Genomic DNA, 16,378 nt, shown 5'->3' on the forward strand with positions numbered 1-16,378 from the left:
ACCCATTTTGGATTTATACAATTTTACTATGCAAAACTGAGCGCGATAATGGGATAACTAGAATCTATGTCTGAAATACTACATTGATTAAATAATAAATACAGTCATACTCATAACTTTAATCATAAACATAATCACCATAATCATAATAATAATCATAAACATAAATCCAATATATCGTATTCTAGTATAGCTTATACTTTGACATACTTATTTGAGTATGTCTCTGATTCTTTTTTTTTTTTTATAACAACTAGTTTCGGCTAACTGAGTCGGAGTTCCGTAACTAAAATTCATCATTTCCAATGATTGGCAAAATGCCCATAAGATATTGCTTCGTAGCTAATTCATACTAAACATAATTTTCATGTTAATATGAGTATCATTAGTTATACATTTCATTATATGCGTACATATCATATTATCTCTTCGTTATGGCGAACGGTAACTATTTCATTATTGTTACTATGAGCCGTACCTCATAGGCTACATTATCTCTTCGTTGTAGCAAACGGAGTTTCACATTCGTTACTATGAGTCGTTCCTCATAGGCTACATTATCTCTTCGTTGTAGCAAACAGACTCATATATTTGAAGCTTGAAATTTGTATGCAAATAGACCAAAAAGACAAAATTGAAATAATAAATAAGTAAATAAATAACAAAATCGTTATATGAAATTAAGCTAATGGATCGTGTGTGTAATTTCACCTTGAAATAAAGTGAGATATTTAACTAGAGTGTATTTGTTTCAAGGTTTATAGTGTTATTCTCGAAAATGTGAGATTAGAAATGGAACAATCTTATATATGTTTTAAGTTTTGAAAATTTGTTTCGGCGAATTTTATATTTTCAAGAATGTTATTTAAACATGATTTCTTCTATTATTATTATTATTATTATTATTATTATTATTATTATTATTATTATTATTATTATTATGCTTAATGAAGAGAATCTAATATTCTCATGAGAATAAAACTCATTTTTTATAACTTTCCACTATCACTCGCATTTATTTGTATTTATATTTTTAAATAAATAAATTTTTAAAAATTATAAAGAAATCTAAACTTTTACCAAACATATGAATAGGAATATTACTCATGAAAATATTAGTTATGAAAATATCAGTCTAAGGAATGTTATTATTTATTTTTTTTGGTCAGGTAGCTTAGTGGTTAGAAATTCATTTTTAAAGTGAATAAGTGGGATGTCGGAGTTCGAACTCCGGCCATATAATAATACATTGTCCCTTCCAACTGAGCTATGCTCACATGAACTAAGCAATGTTATTTTTTACCTTAAAACAAACACATCGGAGTTAAAAACAATAAAGATGATATATATTCTTTCAAAAATAATAATAATAACATATTGTACAAAAATTAAAATAATACTAAATCACAAGAGATTGATATGTTTGGAAATTTGGAAGCTTAGATAGAAGTAGAAAGATGAAAGGGATGCTCACGCTTCACCTATGGAATCCACCACCACGCTTCTACACCCCCTCTCTCTCCACCAAACCCCCTCTCTCAATCTCCGCCACCTCCTCCCCCGAACTCCTCACAGCAAAAGAACGAAGACGCTTACGCAACGAGCGTAGAGAGAGCAACGCAACAAACTGGAAGGAAGAAGTTGAAAATAAACTCATTCAGAAAACCAAAAAAGTGAATAAATCATGGAAGGATGAACTCAACCTTGATAATCTCATGAAGTTAGGTCCTCAATGGTGGGGTGTTCGTGTTTCCCGTGTTAAGGGTCAGTATACTGCTGAAGCTCTTGCTCGTTCTTTGGCTAAGTTTTTTCCTGATATCGAATTTAAGGTTTGTGTTTTTATGTTTTTAAGGTTGTTGTTTTTGTTTTCTGGTTTCAAAATGTTGTTTTGTTGTGTTGTTCATTTTTTTGTTATGGATAAGAATAGAAATGGTTCTTTTAAAGTTTGTGTTTTTGTGTAGTTTTTGCCCGAAGTTAAGTAAAGTCTGGCTAATGGGTTATTCTAGTTCTTTAACGGAGCTCATTAGTTTATGTCTTTGTTTGAATGAGACTTTGGATTTATGTGAGGCAGAGGGAAAGTATTTGTAAATTAAAAATTAAAAAATGAATTAGGAGACTGAGTTGAGTGTGAATCATTTAGGAGGTTGAGTTGAATGTAAATCATTGTTGGGTTGGGTATGACTCATAGTTTCCGGATAAGTAGGCATGTCACTAATTGGGGCACAGTATCCGCGGCACGGCTCAAGAGTAATCCCATAAAATCAAATTTTTTAAATACAAAATACGATTTCTATCCCAAGCTTGAATTATAGGCATAATTGGCTGGATTCTGTGATGAAATCCTGTGCATTCTTTGTTTGCGTTTTTCGTATCTGTTTATTTTTTTTTGAACCAGGCTGTATGTTCTAACAGTTGATGTAGCCCTTTACGCGTCAGTCAATTTGAACTCTTAAATTGAAGAAATTTTAGAATGATCATTGAATTTGAAAATCATATTAGTCATTTTGGATAATGTGGATGAAAATTTTCAATTCTAGGAATCATTTTGTAATTTCATTAACTCGAGAGACGAAATTGCTTGACCATTAATTTCATGGGCTGAAAGTTATTCGCTCATATAGTTTGTGCTAATCTATAGTTTAATTACTCTAAAAACCTATTAAATTACAAGTGATTGCTACGCTTCAGCTAATGTCGAATTGTTCGGATAGTACCTATTATCCAATTTGATCCCTAATTAAAACAATATTTGATCGTATTTTACGTAACTCCAGACCAAACTCTGATTAGTCACGGTTCATAAATATGTTACCGAAATTCATTTACAAAAAATATTTTACTCTATCTTTTTTTGTTTTGTTTAAAACTCTCCATCCAAACATATTGATTGGAGCTTGTAGCTAAGAACCCTACCAGCTGAGGAGATAAGAAAGCGAAGTAATATGATGAACAATTAAGAAATGATGTTTGGTTGTTTATTTATTGATCCGTGGTAGTGTTTGGTTTTAGGTATATGCTCCAGCTATCCATGAGAAAAAGAGATTGAAGAGTGGTTCCATCTCTGTAAAATCAAAGCCTCTGTTCCCGGGTTGTATTTTTCTGAGATGCGAACTGAACAAACCATTACACGACTACATAAAAGAGTATGAAGGTGTTGGTGGCTTTATTGGATCCAAGGTTGGAAATACGTAAGCATCTTCTGCTTGTGTTCAATGCATTGCTAATTTTTGGCAGTTACATCTTTTGCAACATATAGCTAAAGCAAAAAATTAGATCAAGGTCACTATACCATATTTTAAGTTGTGTCTAGGAGGAAATGAAGCACATATGCGACACTGTGTCACCTAGCAAACACTGATAATAATTCAAAACACTGAATATAACTACATGTGTAAGTGCCGTGCCGGTGTCTGACTCTGACATGTATCAGAAAACAGACACACCTTTAATCTAAGTGTTGGTGCTATATAGCTGGATGTCATTAGTTTTACTGCTTCCTATTCATTCATAATAAGAAGTATTAATATGCCATTATTTGATTTGAGTACTTGTCAACTTGATGGCATTGATATAAGGAACCTGATTCAAGTTTTGTCTTCTAGGTTTTTGTCGCCCTATTTTCTCTTAAATCTTTTTATGGATTGTTGGGACTTAAGCAAAGCAAAATACATGAGAAGTTAAATATTTATCTTTGATTGGTTCATTAATTATTATAGATCTAACAACAATCTACAAAACAATTCAGCGAAGCAATCATCTTAATGCAATTTATAATTTTCCATCTTGTTTCGCTTGGTTTATCTGATAGATTAATGAATGCTTAAAGCTTTGTTTTTACGCTATACTTCATATGGTAATCAGTATCTTACGGTCCATGCCAATCGTGTCTCTATTTGATGTTAAACCGAACCCAATCGATAGGAATCTCTAGTATGTATCTATTTGGACACGAATCCCATCTCGAATCCTGATTCACTATGATGAATCCTGATTCATTCAATCGAATCACTACCTAAACTTAGTGTAGTCAGCCACTATTTTGTCAACTTTGTATAACCAACCCCTTTTCTTTTGTCATTTGATATATAATTTGAATCTTGAATTATTTTGAGGTTCATATATAATATATCATCTTATAATTTTGTTACATGACTTTTTTTTTTTTTTTACTTAAAAGTGACATATTTTTATTGGCAATGTATCTTACAATTGATGCTAAGTTTCGATTCACGATTCAAAATATAGGTATTATGATTCACGAGTTGAATTTTGATTTGATAACCATGATACTTTGTACCGAATGATCTACTTCTATAAAGTATACGTTATACTGAACGGTATACTTGCTTTGATTATAGTTCATACTGAGTGGTATTCATTATAACTTAACTGATTAAGTTGTGATGAATCAAGTTATTACTTACTAACCTTATTTTATAAGACTTTATATTGGATGGTGTTTTTTTTTTGGATTTCGTATGCTTGTAATTATTAATTTCGGATATTAAAGAACCTTTTGTCTAATGTCTCAATGTATACTCTTTCCTATTAAGCCTAAGTTGAACCTCTCAATTGTTTTATCATTTGCAGAAAAAAACAGATTAATAAACCAAGGCCAGTAGCTGAGGATGATATGGAAGCAATCTTCAAACAGGCAAAGGTGGAGCAAGAAAATGCTGACAAAGCATTTGAAGAAGAAGAGAAAAAGGCTGCCGTAAACTCTGGGAATCCCAATAAAGAGTTAGAATCGGATGTTTCAAAAGCTATTGTCGATTCAAAGCCTAAAAGGGGCTCTAGAAAAACCTCTAACCAACTAACAATCACAGAAGAAGCTTCATCAGCTAAAAAAAAACCTAAACTTGTAACAGGTTCTACTGTTCAAATTATATCTGGATCATTTTTAGGGTTTGCAGGTACTCTCAAGAAGCTGAACAGCAAAACCAAAATGGTGAGCTTCCTCCTTCACTAGAATTAATTGGAATGAAGATTAAAAGCTATAAATTGACAATGTAAAACTTTTTTACATTAGTATCCAATCAGATTTCATCATGATATCACTTTGTGACATTACTTCCTAAAATATCTGCATAAACATCTATGAAGTTAGATTTGATTGGATGACTGTGTCAAAGAGTTTTGCTTTGTCATATATAGTTGTAAAACTCAAAAAGATGACACAAGTTTGTGTGATGAAAATTGCTCGTGTCTATGTGAAACTTAAACTGGTTTTGAAAGTTTAAAATAATGTGTGATTTGATGGGTCAATGATAGGAATAGATCAGAAATTTGTAATATTTATTTTTATACTGAAATGACAAGTTCACTCAAATCGGTTTGCACCGGTTTGCCCATGAGTGAATGATGTCATTCCCAATTTAGATACACATCGGATCAAATAGGCTGCTCGGACCGGCCATAGGTTCAGTTCTCGATCAGACTTGTCGGTCCTTTCCGAGTCTAATTACACTGCACAAAACACAAATTGTATTTGTCTTTCTAGTTCTCTATATTAACTCATTTAACCGTCTTTATGCAGGCCACCGTGCATTTTACCATGTTCGGAAAAGAGAACATAGTAGACCTAGATGTTAGTGAAATTGTTCCAGAGACTAACTAATGCCGTTAGGTTCTCGCCTTTTCCTGATGGTATGTTTCACTCTGAAAGTAAAACTTCGAAGAGTCGCGGACTGCGTGCTCTTTCAGATTTTTCCACTTGTCGATGAAGTCCATTTTTTAAAGAAAAGCTAAATGCATTTTTACCTAGTGCATACTTGTATATTATATTATTGTGAGACATGTACTGGTGCTTAATATTGAAATCTAAGATGTCTATTTACTGAGCCTAAAATTTGAAGGGGATTTGTTGCAGTATGCGTTTGTTAATGAACATTTAATGACTGAATCTCTCATCCAATGTTTTAAAAAACAGTTGCAACCAAAAATGTGGCTGCAATGTTAAGGTTCTTATATGTTCCTGCAATTGTAGCACTTGTATCAATTTTTTGAAATACCAATATTCATCTGACTTCATAGAAGAGATTGAGGGTTTTGTAACATGTTTAATAAAAAGAATTAGGATAATATGATATATGATTAGTTTTCTTATTAATTTTGTATTAGCTGCTTAATTTTGTTTTAATTAAAATGTCAAAGTTTGGATGGTTAGTATATGTCAATCAGTTTTGGTGTTAACTTTGATACAAGATAGATATAATATTTTCTTAAACTGTTAAACGTGCACACTAAGTCACTAGCTTAGGTCGGCCATAAATATTACAACCAATATGACATGACATTGAACCTATTATGATTAACTTTGTACATATATTAAACAAATGGAGCTTCTATGGTGCAGTCAAAAAAATGACTTTTTTAAAAAAGTCATTTTGTTTAACCAATAGCAAAGTTGTTCATACCATGTCAGCTAGTGTCTTTGTGATGGACCACTGTAACACTAAATTTTACTTTATTACAAATTAGTCCTCATAAAAAATATTAATTGATTTATTAACTTATTTTATTTAAAATTTCTAAAAAATTCAAAATCATTATTTGTTCTTCATCTTTTCAATTTGTTCAACCTTTCTTCACGTTCTGCATATTATTCATTTTTCTTCATCTTCTTCCCAAAATGGAAGATATGACCATCACCGACAAAAATCATTCTTAACCCAATTCAAAACCGAAATCGAAATTGAAATCCATTCAAAATCTTGAGTTCCTCATCTCAAAATCGAAATCCATTTGAAATCCAATTCTTCCATTCAAAATCGAAATCATGTTCTTCCATGCGGTTTGAAATCGAAATGCAATTCCGCTTTGAACCGCTTCGTATCATTCAAAAACTAAGTGAGATTGTTCTATCGCATAATCCTGTATCTAATCCTGTTCGCTCGAAATCATGTTCTTCTGCTTGCTTTGAACCGGTTCATAATCCTGTATCTAATCCTTCCCCAATTTCATTTATTTTTTTCAATCTCACTTAGTTTTTTCATTGATTAATAATTTATTTCTTTATATTTAATTCAAGGTTGATTGGTAAAAAATAATAATAAAAAAATGTTTAATTTTGATTTAATCAAGGACACAATTGCAACAAGTAAAAATATAGTGGTACACCATATAAGCAAATGTACAATGCGCACTAAAATTTGATGTGGCATGCATTAAATACACAGATATATTATGATTGATCATTCTAATGACTTCACCAGAAAAATCATTTTAACGACTTCACCATAGAATTTCCCTTAAACAAATCTACATTTGAGAAAAAAATTGACATCAAAATTGTGATTTCTTTTTGTGATGTCAAATATGGTGTCATTTTAAGGGGATCAAATGGTAGACCAGCAGGATGGTATAGGATGCCATTCAATTCACCAATCATACCAAATTTGATTGAATCGTGAATTCAGATTATTCAGTACACCATAATTAATTCATGGGTAATTATTGAAAATAATGCTGGAATAAACAAAATCATAGGCCTTACTTCAAACCCCACATGTTGTTGGTCATTGCTTCCATACGTGCGATGTGTTGTGTGGTGGAGAGCACCATCCTGTTCGGTTGAGACTATATCCTATATTAGATTTTTATTTTATTTTTGAGAGCAAATTTTGATTTTTATTAGTATAAAATATGCAATTAATTCATTATTTTTTAACAAGTTATTAATTCATTATTCAAAACTTTTAAGTATTAGTGGCTTGTTAAAATCAAATTCTTTAGAGGAGAAAAACAAAAATCACAAAGACGAAGATATTAGAATATTGTTTCCAGAAAGAAGATGTTGAAATATTTTATTTATTATAAAATATTAGATTGAGGGTATGTTTTTTTAATTAATTAGATTGATTATTTTTTGAAGGAAATTAGATTAATTATTTATCAATTAGGATTCTTGATTGATTTGTAATTTTTATGTATTTAAAAAAAAAAAATCAATATGAGTTTTTTTATTTTAAAAAGGTATTGAGAAACTGTCGATCCTATACTATTTTTTTGACAAAAATTTATCTTAAACTTTTTTTTAGACGATCTATCTTAATTTTTTTATCGTATTTTCTCGTATTTCTTGCCCTTAATTTTATATATTTTTCTAGTTTTCAAAATTGAATTCCCTTATTATTTCCAATCAATATGAACTTTTTATGGTATTATCAATCAATTATAAATTACTTATACAACATTCATCTTATCTTAATTTAGATATGATCTTCATTGTTAAGCCTCTACGATTTAGAGCTAGCATCTTATAAGGTTTTGTGTTTACATCAAACACAAACTCATTTTTTTTTAATGTGTCATGTAGTGGCAAATCCTCTATGATTAATTCTTTGCCACCTTGACTGTACTAAGCGAGAAAATTGAGAAAACTAAAAAAAAAAAAAGTAACAAGCAAAAAATAATTATATTAACAACCAAACAATAATAATCAAAGGAAACAAAAATAAGTTAGTCGATCCTTAGTAACACAAGATGTATCAGGAAGAACCTCAAAAGTTTACAACTAAACAAATAGTAACCAAAGGAAACAAAATTAAGTTAGCCAATGTTCATACAAACAAAAGGTCTCGACCACCACATATGAAAGTTTAAACCAAAATTGACATTATAAGTTTTCAGCCACAAAAAAGAATGTAATTTGACTTTTTCTAGCAGTTGATGAATTGTATTTTTCTTATTTCTAAAAATTCTATTATTTCGTTCATTCCACAAAACTCAAACATAATATAACCAAATAATTTGCATGAAAGAACGAAATGTTCACAATTATAGGTTGGAAAGCATAAAGAATATTCCTTTATTTGAGTGGAAAAGAAATTCTATATAACAAGAGGACTATGTAAGACATAAGTTTGTCTATATAACAAGATGTTAAAACAACTTTGTGATTCTCTCCACCATTTTATTGCACTTTATATTTGTTTATCGCGGTATACAAGACATATATTGTATCATTGAATCAACAAAACATGTCATTAAATCAAATGAGATATAAAACGAATTATTGATTTTTTTATAGGTTGAGATGAATCTAATCGTAAAAATTACACTTTTTTTTTAGACGTAAAAATTACATTTAAATGGTGCAAATAATATTACTTATTCACATTAGACAAAGTTTGTTTATTATAGATGCTCTCATCAAAAGCAATGATTTTTCTTAAAAGAAAAATAAAAATTCCAAAAAGTTCAATCATACGAATCCTAAAATTAGCTGGTTCACAAATAATTGAGTGGACCATATTAACACCAAAATTTAAAAAGATAAAACTTAAATTAAAATTCCAAATATATCCAAGATTGAGAGTTCCCACTTCCAACAAGGAATATTACAAAAATAAATAAAAAATTAAAATTTCCATTATTATATTCCCTTGGTCATCTGCCACTGCAAAAAAGTGAACCACCATGTTGCATAACACAACAAAATTCATTAAATTTTCACAACACCCAATCCAACTTTCCCATTATTTTTTTCACTTTCTTCATTTCATATCATAAAGTTTCAACCTTTTAGTTTATGCTTCAAATGGAATCAAAATCAATCAACAAACCCTAAAATCAATAACCACTCAAATTTTCACCATGGCTTCATTCACAACTACCCTTTACTTCAAATCCTTAATTTTCATCATTTTGTTCATAAAAACTTTATCTTTTGACCCAATTCCTTTGTTTTCCTTTGCTGATTTTGAAAAAGATCTGAAATTTAAGTCAAATGTGGAAATTTTTGGTAATGCAAAAGTTGTCAATGGTGAGTCCAAGATTCAATTCTCTGGTGAATCTGGGAGGGTGATTTACAAGAAACCCATCAAGGTTTTTCAAGGTAAACCTAAGCAATTAGTTTCATTTTCAACTTACTTTACATTTTCAATCTCAATGGAAAATGAGGGTGGTTTAGCTTTTGTTATGATTCCAAATGGTGTTAAAAGTGTTAAAGGTGATGTTTTTAATCAAAGTTTATCTGGGTTTTCTCTTGGATTGAAAAATAATGGTTTTGAAGGTATAAGTGTTGAGTTTGGTGGTTATAAGGATGGTAAAAATGAGATTTTGATTAGAAATGGTGTTTCAAGTGAAAGCTACTTTACAAATTTGGCACTAAAAAGTGGTGAAAAGTTGCATACTTGGATTGATTATGAAGCAAGTTCAAGAAGGTTAGAAGTGAGATTGAGTAAACATGGAAATTCAAAGCCATTGGATCCATTGTTATGGCACAAAATTGACATATCTAATGTCTTGAAGGAGGAAGAAATGTTTGTTGGTTTTAGTCATGTGAAGGGGAATAATGCTTTTCTATATTCATGGAGCTTTGTTATGAGGAATTTTCCACCACATTCAATGCATTCAGAGCCACTTGATCCTAATGTTTCTGTTAAAAAGAGTGAAACTTCAATGGTTGTTAAACCAAAGGAAAAGGCAAAGAAGAATGATTGTGTTTTAAGAGTTCTTGCTGCAATGATATTTGGCACTGGTTGTGGAGCATTGACAGCATTCACTGTGCTTTATTTGTGGACAATCTTTGGCAATAAACGTGGTGCAGTTGTTCCAGAAGGATGTTCTATGCAACCTTTAGATGTTGAGTATAGAAAAGTTAAAATTGTTGTAGATAGTAAAACCATTGGAGATGGTAATAAGTAGATCTTCTTGAGATAACTATCTGGTTTGAAACTTGTTTGTAAATCTAGTAGGTTTTGATCTGTTGTATGATGATTCCTAATCTATATGCTTTTTATTACATTGTCTACTATATAAAGAGACTCTAAATTTTGGTGTTTCCTGTATTTAGTAAGTTTTGCTCTTAAGAATTATCTATTTGTTTTTTCTTACAATGTCTTTGTTGATCAATTTGAGATTGAAATTAAATAAACTCTGCATCAAATGCTGCTTACTTTTTTTTATGAATGATGCCTCAAATTTAAGCGTTTAGTTTGTTTTAAAAGACCAATTGAAGTTGTAACAAAAAAAGAGACCAGTTGAAGTTGTTGATGTATGTACTGGGTGGTTGCTGGCAGATTGTGAATTGGTAATTGTCCATTAGTCTTGGCTAAACATGTTGAAGCTTAAGGTTTTGCGAAACTTAAGTCTAGCCTTGGGTTTGTCATATGCTTATTTGTTAGGTCTGAGACCTCCCTTATAATTTAGGGTGGTAAAAAAAGCGTAGATACACTAGTCTGAACACGTCGGCTTGATACGCTTAATTTAGGGTGGTAACAAAATATATTAAACTTATGGTCTCGGCAGGATGCAGACCGGTGACCTTCGGCTATGCTTGATTTTATTAAACAAAATATATCAGAATTATGGTCCCGGCGGGGCTCGAACCCGCGACCTTCGGCTCATAAGACCAACGCTCTAACCAACTGAGCTACGGGACCTTACATTACTCTTCCTTTAGTGAAAATATTTAATAATTGCAAGGCTTATGTAAACATTGATCTCTTTTTTTTCTTCCTTCCTTTTTTGTCAAGGTATACACATACCAATTTAGAGGTGGCAAAATTGATCAACCCACTTTTTTTGTTTGTCCCACCATTAAATCCATCTCAAATGAGGCCGAGTGGGCCAACTTAGATAGTGGGTTGAAACTCCCACCTCGCCTGCGATCAATTAGTAGTTCAACAAAAAAAAAATTATGGTGTTTGGTCTATAAAACAAAATTCTTCAAAACTAATTCATTGAAATTCAATGAAATCCAATAATTAGCCAAAAAAATTAGAATTGATTATAGATGTTTAAAGTGAATAAGGATATATTTGGTTGCTCTAGAGTATAATTGATTATAATACTCATATTTATTGTTGAACTTCTTTTTAGATGAATGTATTCAAACATAAATCTTTTTACCTTCAACTTATTTTTGGCTATAATCAATTCTCTCAAATATTCAACTTTTTACATAAATCTTTTGACACCAATGGTTGAAGGCAGTGGTTTATAGAAACAAGTTGTAAACATAAGTTCCAAAGCTCATTTCTCATGAAAGGGTCGCGATGCATTTAAGTTATTTTTCATTGATGAAAAACAAAATTAGTGCAGAGCACATAAACTAGAATAGATAAAAATAACTAATATGAATTCATAAACTGATTGTCAATATTGGTTCTAGTCACGTCTTCAAGCAATAAACTGAACAGCTAAGATCAAATTCAAACTTAGGTCAAAGCAATATATTTGAGTATTGTTTTGTGGAAATATATTAAAGGGGGAGGCAGGCGATGTTCCACTTCTGCATTAGTATTTACCATCTATATAAGCAGCTTAACTAACCAACTTTTGGAACTCAAAAGACTAATTCTTAAAGTAATAATAGTTGTTTCAACAATAATATTGTCTTTTGATACCAACATTGTTACACAAACAGAAATGAAAACCAGAAACAATTTCATAACAGCCGGAACAAAAGTATTCCCTTACAACAGAGATTACGAACCGGCAACAGGAAGTTGCAGATGTGTTATCCATTGCAAAAAGCATCAACATGCTCACATCTCATCATGTTCCTGCTGATAATCCTCCTCTTCATCTTCATACTCATCCTCCTCTGCAGTAGCATCTTGATACTGTTGATATTCAGACACAAGATCATTCATGTTGCTCTCAGCCTCAGTGAACTCCATCTCATCCATTCCTTCACCTGTGTACCAATGCAAGAAAGCCTTTCTCCTGAACATAGCAGTAAACTGCTCACTCACCCTTCGGAACATTTCTTGAATTGAAGTTGAGTTTCCGATGAATGTAGAAGCCATCTTCAACCCTGTTGGTGGAATATCACAAACAGTTGATTTGACATTGTTTGGAATCCATTCGACGAAGTAGGATGAGTTCTTGTTCTGAACATTGATCATTTGTTCATCAACTTCTTTAGTGCTCATTTTGCCTCTGAAGATGGCTGATGCAGTGAGGTATCGTCCGTGTCTAGGGTCGGCAGCACACATCATATTCTTGGAATCCCACATTTGCTGAGTGAGCTCTGGTACACTCAAAGCACGGTACTGCTGAGAACCTCTTGAAGTCAAAGGTGCAAAACCCAACATGAAAAAGTGAAGACGAGGGAATGGAATGAGATTCACAGCAAGCTTCCTCAGATCGGAGTTTAGCTGACCAGGGAACCTCAAACAACATGTGACACCAGACATGGTTGCTGATATCAAATGGTTAAGATCACCAACTGCATCACAAAAAAGCAAACACCAAAATTAGAAACCTTTTTGAACAAATGTAACAAACTTGAAAACAGATATGGATTAAAGAAAGTGATTAGAAATGAGGTATAAACTAGCTTACAGCTCGGGGTAGTAAGCTTGAGAGTACGGAAGCAAATATCATACAAGGCTTCATTATCAAGAACCATACATTCATCTGCGTTTTCAACAAGCTGGTGAACAGATAAAGTAGCATTGTAGGGTTCAACCACAGTGTCAGAAACCTTAGGAGAAGGGAAAACAGAGAAAGTAAGCATCATCCTGTCTGGGTATTCTTCCCTGATCTTTGAAATGAGAAGGGTTCCCATTCCAGATCCAGTTCCTCCACCTAGTGAATGACATACTTGGAAACCTGCACAGACATAAGAATAAAACACACCACATCCCTTTCAAAATCAGACACATACCAATCAAAATTTACCCTATTACATAAAAAAAAACACCCATATTATATAGTTAACATTTCATGATAGCAATACAAATCAAAACAAGTCCCAGTTATTCAATTCCTGAAAAAAAGCTCACACACAAACACCCAATTCAAAATCAGATGCAAAACATACAACAACAAGCAGTCATTCAATTCCAACAAAAAAAGGCACCCATTTAATTGAAGAGAAAAAAAATTCATGCACCAAATGCGCAATCAGCCATAAAGCAGGCAAAAGATCCACTCCATATCAAAATTAACACAAAGCCACCACAAAACTCTCTATAAAATATGAAGCAGAGACACTCCTCAGATTAGGCGTGTCCCAGTGTCGGACAACGACACAGACAACAGACAGACACCGACACATATGATACAAATACAATGAATTATGTCATTTTCAAAATTATTATAAGTGTCATCGTGTCGGTGCCCAATGACCGTGCTTCATAGTCAACAAATCCATGTAGACTACATTTCATTTAAGAAAACAAATTAAATTTTCACAGAACTAATTGACAATCAGCCACAAATCATGCAAAATAACCCACCGGTATCAAAATTAACACATACCCATCACAAATTACCCCACAAAATCCTGTAAAAACCAATCAAACACTTCGACAATTTCATTTTCATAAGAACAAAAATACCCACAAGCAAATCCACAAACACTTCAAAATCAACAAAACCCTAAATTTCAAAAACAAGTAAAAAAAAGAAAGAAAGAAAATCATACCCTGCAAGCAATCACAATTCTCAGCTTCTTTCCTAACAACATCAAGAACAGAATCAATAAGCTCAGCGCCTTCAGTATAATGCCCTTTAGCCCAGTTATTACCAGCACCACTCTGACCAAACACAAAGTTATCCGGTCTAAAGATCTGACCGTACGGTCCAGACCGGACACTGTCCATAGTCCCCGGTTCAAGATCCATAAGAATCGCACGAGGAACAAACCGGCCACAACTAGCTTCGTTGTAGTAAACATTGATTCGCTCTAGTTGAAGTTCTGAGGTACCACTGTAACGTCCGGTAGGGTCGATTCCGTGCTCGGCGCAAACCACTTCCCAGAATTTTGCTCCGATTTGGTTACCGCATTGGCCACCTTGAATGTGAAGAATCTCACGCATCTTGTTGTGAAGAAACTGAAATTATGGTTTGAAATTTGAAGAGAGAAAGAGAGGGTTTGAAAATTAGGGTTTGGTGTGAGAAGAATGAGTGAAAAATGAAAGAGAGTGGTATTTATTTGTTTAATTTGAATTTGAGATTTTGGGAAATGAAATTCAAATTTGAAATGACAACTGTTTTTTGTGGGACCTACTTTTGAGAGGGAGGGAGGGAAAAAAGGACAGATTATTAGAGTGCCGAATTTGCATATGATTTTTTTCTTACTTTGGTCAAAACTCAAACGGCCAAATTTTATTGAGAATTGAAAACTTTTTTTTAGTACATAGATTTGAAGCTTATTGTTTTCTCCAAAAAAATTAAAAATTATTTAATTAATTTAAGTATGCTTTTTGGAAGAGTGAAAAGTTATCTGCGAAAAAAATTAAAAATATAGTCTTTTTTTGACAAGATTAAAAAATTAGTCTTGTTCATATGATTTTTTTTATCTAGATTCATGTATAAAATTAGTCATATCTTACAAATCATCCACCATCTTAATTGAACTATAAATTTGTATGTTATAATCAATTTTAAAATTAAAAGGTAAAATAGTAACTTCATTAGAATTACTCTGAGTCTCCAAAATTAATTTTTCAAAAAAATACTAAACATAATTTTATAGAGTTAGAATTGCTTATGACATTTAAAAATAAATTATAAGACATTTAGCCCTAAAAAAACTTATAAGACATTTAAATGTGAAATCAAAACCATGGTATCAAGTGGCAACAATCTAGGTTTCTGTGGTTTCACGAGGGGAATTTCAACTCAATTTTGTTATGGACGATGGTTAGTAGCAGTGGTGTATTTAGGATCCTGAAGAAGAGGTGTAAACATTTTCGTCTTATAAAGTTTGATTTTTTTTACTCGAATAATTTTTTCTGCACAATCTAGTCATATTTTGTCTACACAAATGATTTATTTATGTCAATGTTATCAGTTAAACTTTTTTTTTACAAGTTATTTCACTTATTCTAAGATCTACCTTTTAAAATTTGAATGAGTAAATAACAAATACATGTTGATCAAGGCATAGTCTTTAAAGATAGAGAGCAAAACAAGGCAAAATAGAAGAAAACATAATACTACTATGATCTTTGTTATAAGATAAAGTTAATTTTTTAAATTCATTCAATAAATAATGTATCTAATCTATATTAAGAACTACATACATTATTTATTCAATAAATTTAAAAAATGAAATCTATCTTATATTAGAGACCAGATGGAGGTCATCGTGAGCTTAGCTCAGTTGCTATGGACAATACATAATATATGGAAGGTCCGGGGTTCAAACCTCGACCACCACCAAAAAAAAAAAAAAAGACCAGATGGAGTAAAAGGGATAAGGAAAAAATGAGACAAAAGCAACAAATAATTACAAATGAAGTAATACAATATATATTTCATTTGTACAAGTATGACAAAGATGTTACAATGACGCGTCAGAAAAGTTACCTTAAAGCTGGACCCCCCTCAGTTGAGGCGAGAGTTCTTTGGGCCTAATGTGCAGAATGCAAAAGAGTAGATATATTAGTGCAATTGTTTAAAATTGAGGGTTAGC

General features: G+C 31.8%; 3 protein-coding genes and 1 non-coding gene across 4 annotated transcripts; 2 read left to right on the plus strand and 2 right to left on the minus strand.

Moving 5' to 3' along the window:
* Window positions 1–1,399: 1,399 nt before the first annotated feature.
* LOC11414284 (uncharacterized) lies at window positions 1,400–5,942 on the plus strand. Its single transcript, XM_003604765.4, has 4 exons — window positions 1,400–1,829; window positions 3,010–3,188; window positions 4,591–4,948; window positions 5,537–5,942. Exons 1-4 carry the CDS (start codon window positions 1,458–1,460, stop codon window positions 5,615–5,617), a joined length of 990 nt encoding a protein of 329 aa, XP_003604813.1. The 5' UTR covers window positions 1,400–1,457; the 3' UTR covers window positions 5,618–5,942.
* A 3,431-nt stretch (window positions 5,943–9,373) lies between these two features.
* Window positions 9,374–10,801, plus strand: LOC11428083 (L-type lectin-domain containing receptor kinase VIII.2). The gene has a single exon (XM_003604767.4). The coding sequence runs from the start codon at window positions 9,598–9,600 to the stop codon at window positions 10,648–10,650; it is 1,053 nt and encodes a 350-aa protein (XP_003604815.1). The 5' UTR covers window positions 9,374–9,597; the 3' UTR covers window positions 10,651–10,801.
* A 512-nt stretch (window positions 10,802–11,313) lies between these two features.
* TRNAI-UAU (transfer RNA isoleucine (anticodon UAU)) lies at window positions 11,314–11,387 on the minus strand. Its single transcript has one exon. It is a non-coding gene; the product is annotated as a tRNA-Ile (tRNA).
* An 888-nt stretch (window positions 11,388–12,275) lies between these two features.
* Window positions 12,276–14,938, minus strand: LOC11437601 (tubulin beta-2 chain). The gene is made up of 3 exons (XM_003604768.3): window positions 14,384–14,938; window positions 13,297–13,566; window positions 12,276–13,180 (listed from the first exon to the last, which is right to left on the minus strand). The coding sequence occupies exons 1-3, from the start codon at window positions 14,775–14,777 to the stop codon at window positions 12,495–12,497; spliced, it is 1,350 nt and encodes a 449-aa protein (XP_003604816.1). The 5' UTR covers window positions 14,778–14,938; the 3' UTR covers window positions 12,276–12,494.
* Window positions 14,939–16,378: the final 1,440 nt, after the last annotated feature.

Source organism: Medicago truncatula, chromosome 4, assembly GCF_003473485.1.
Source record: "Medicago truncatula cultivar Jemalong A17 chromosome 4, MtrunA17r5.0-ANR, whole genome shotgun sequence".
NCBI classification, from domain to species: Eukaryota; Viridiplantae; Streptophyta; class Magnoliopsida; order Fabales; family Fabaceae; genus Medicago; species Medicago truncatula.

Coding starts and splice junctions, on each gene's coding strand:
- LOC11437601 (XM_003604768.3), bottom strand. CDS start 14,777: ATGCGTGAGATTCTTCACATTCAAGGTGGCCAATGCGGTAACCAAATC. Junction 13,567..14,383: donor GAATTGTGATTGCTTGCAGG/GTATGATTTTCT, acceptor ATGTCTGTGCAG/GTTTCCAAGTATGTCATTCA. Junction 13,181..13,296: donor CAAGCTTACTACCCCGAGCT/GTAAGCTAGTTT, acceptor TTTGTGATGCAG/TTGGTGATCTTAACCATTTG.
- LOC11414284 (XM_003604765.4), top strand. CDS start 1,458: ATGAAAGGGATGCTCACGCTTCACCTATGGAATCCACCACCACGCTTC. Junction 1,830..3,009: donor TTCCTGATATCGAATTTAAG/GTTTGTGTTTTT, acceptor GTTTGGTTTTAG/GTATATGCTCCAGCTATCCA. Junction 3,189..4,590: donor GGATCCAAGGTTGGAAATAC/GTAAGCATCTTC, acceptor TATCATTTGCAG/AAAAAAACAGATTAATAAAC.
- LOC11428083 (XM_003604767.4), top strand. CDS start 9,598: ATGGCTTCATTCACAACTACCCTTTACTTCAAATCCTTAATTTTCATC.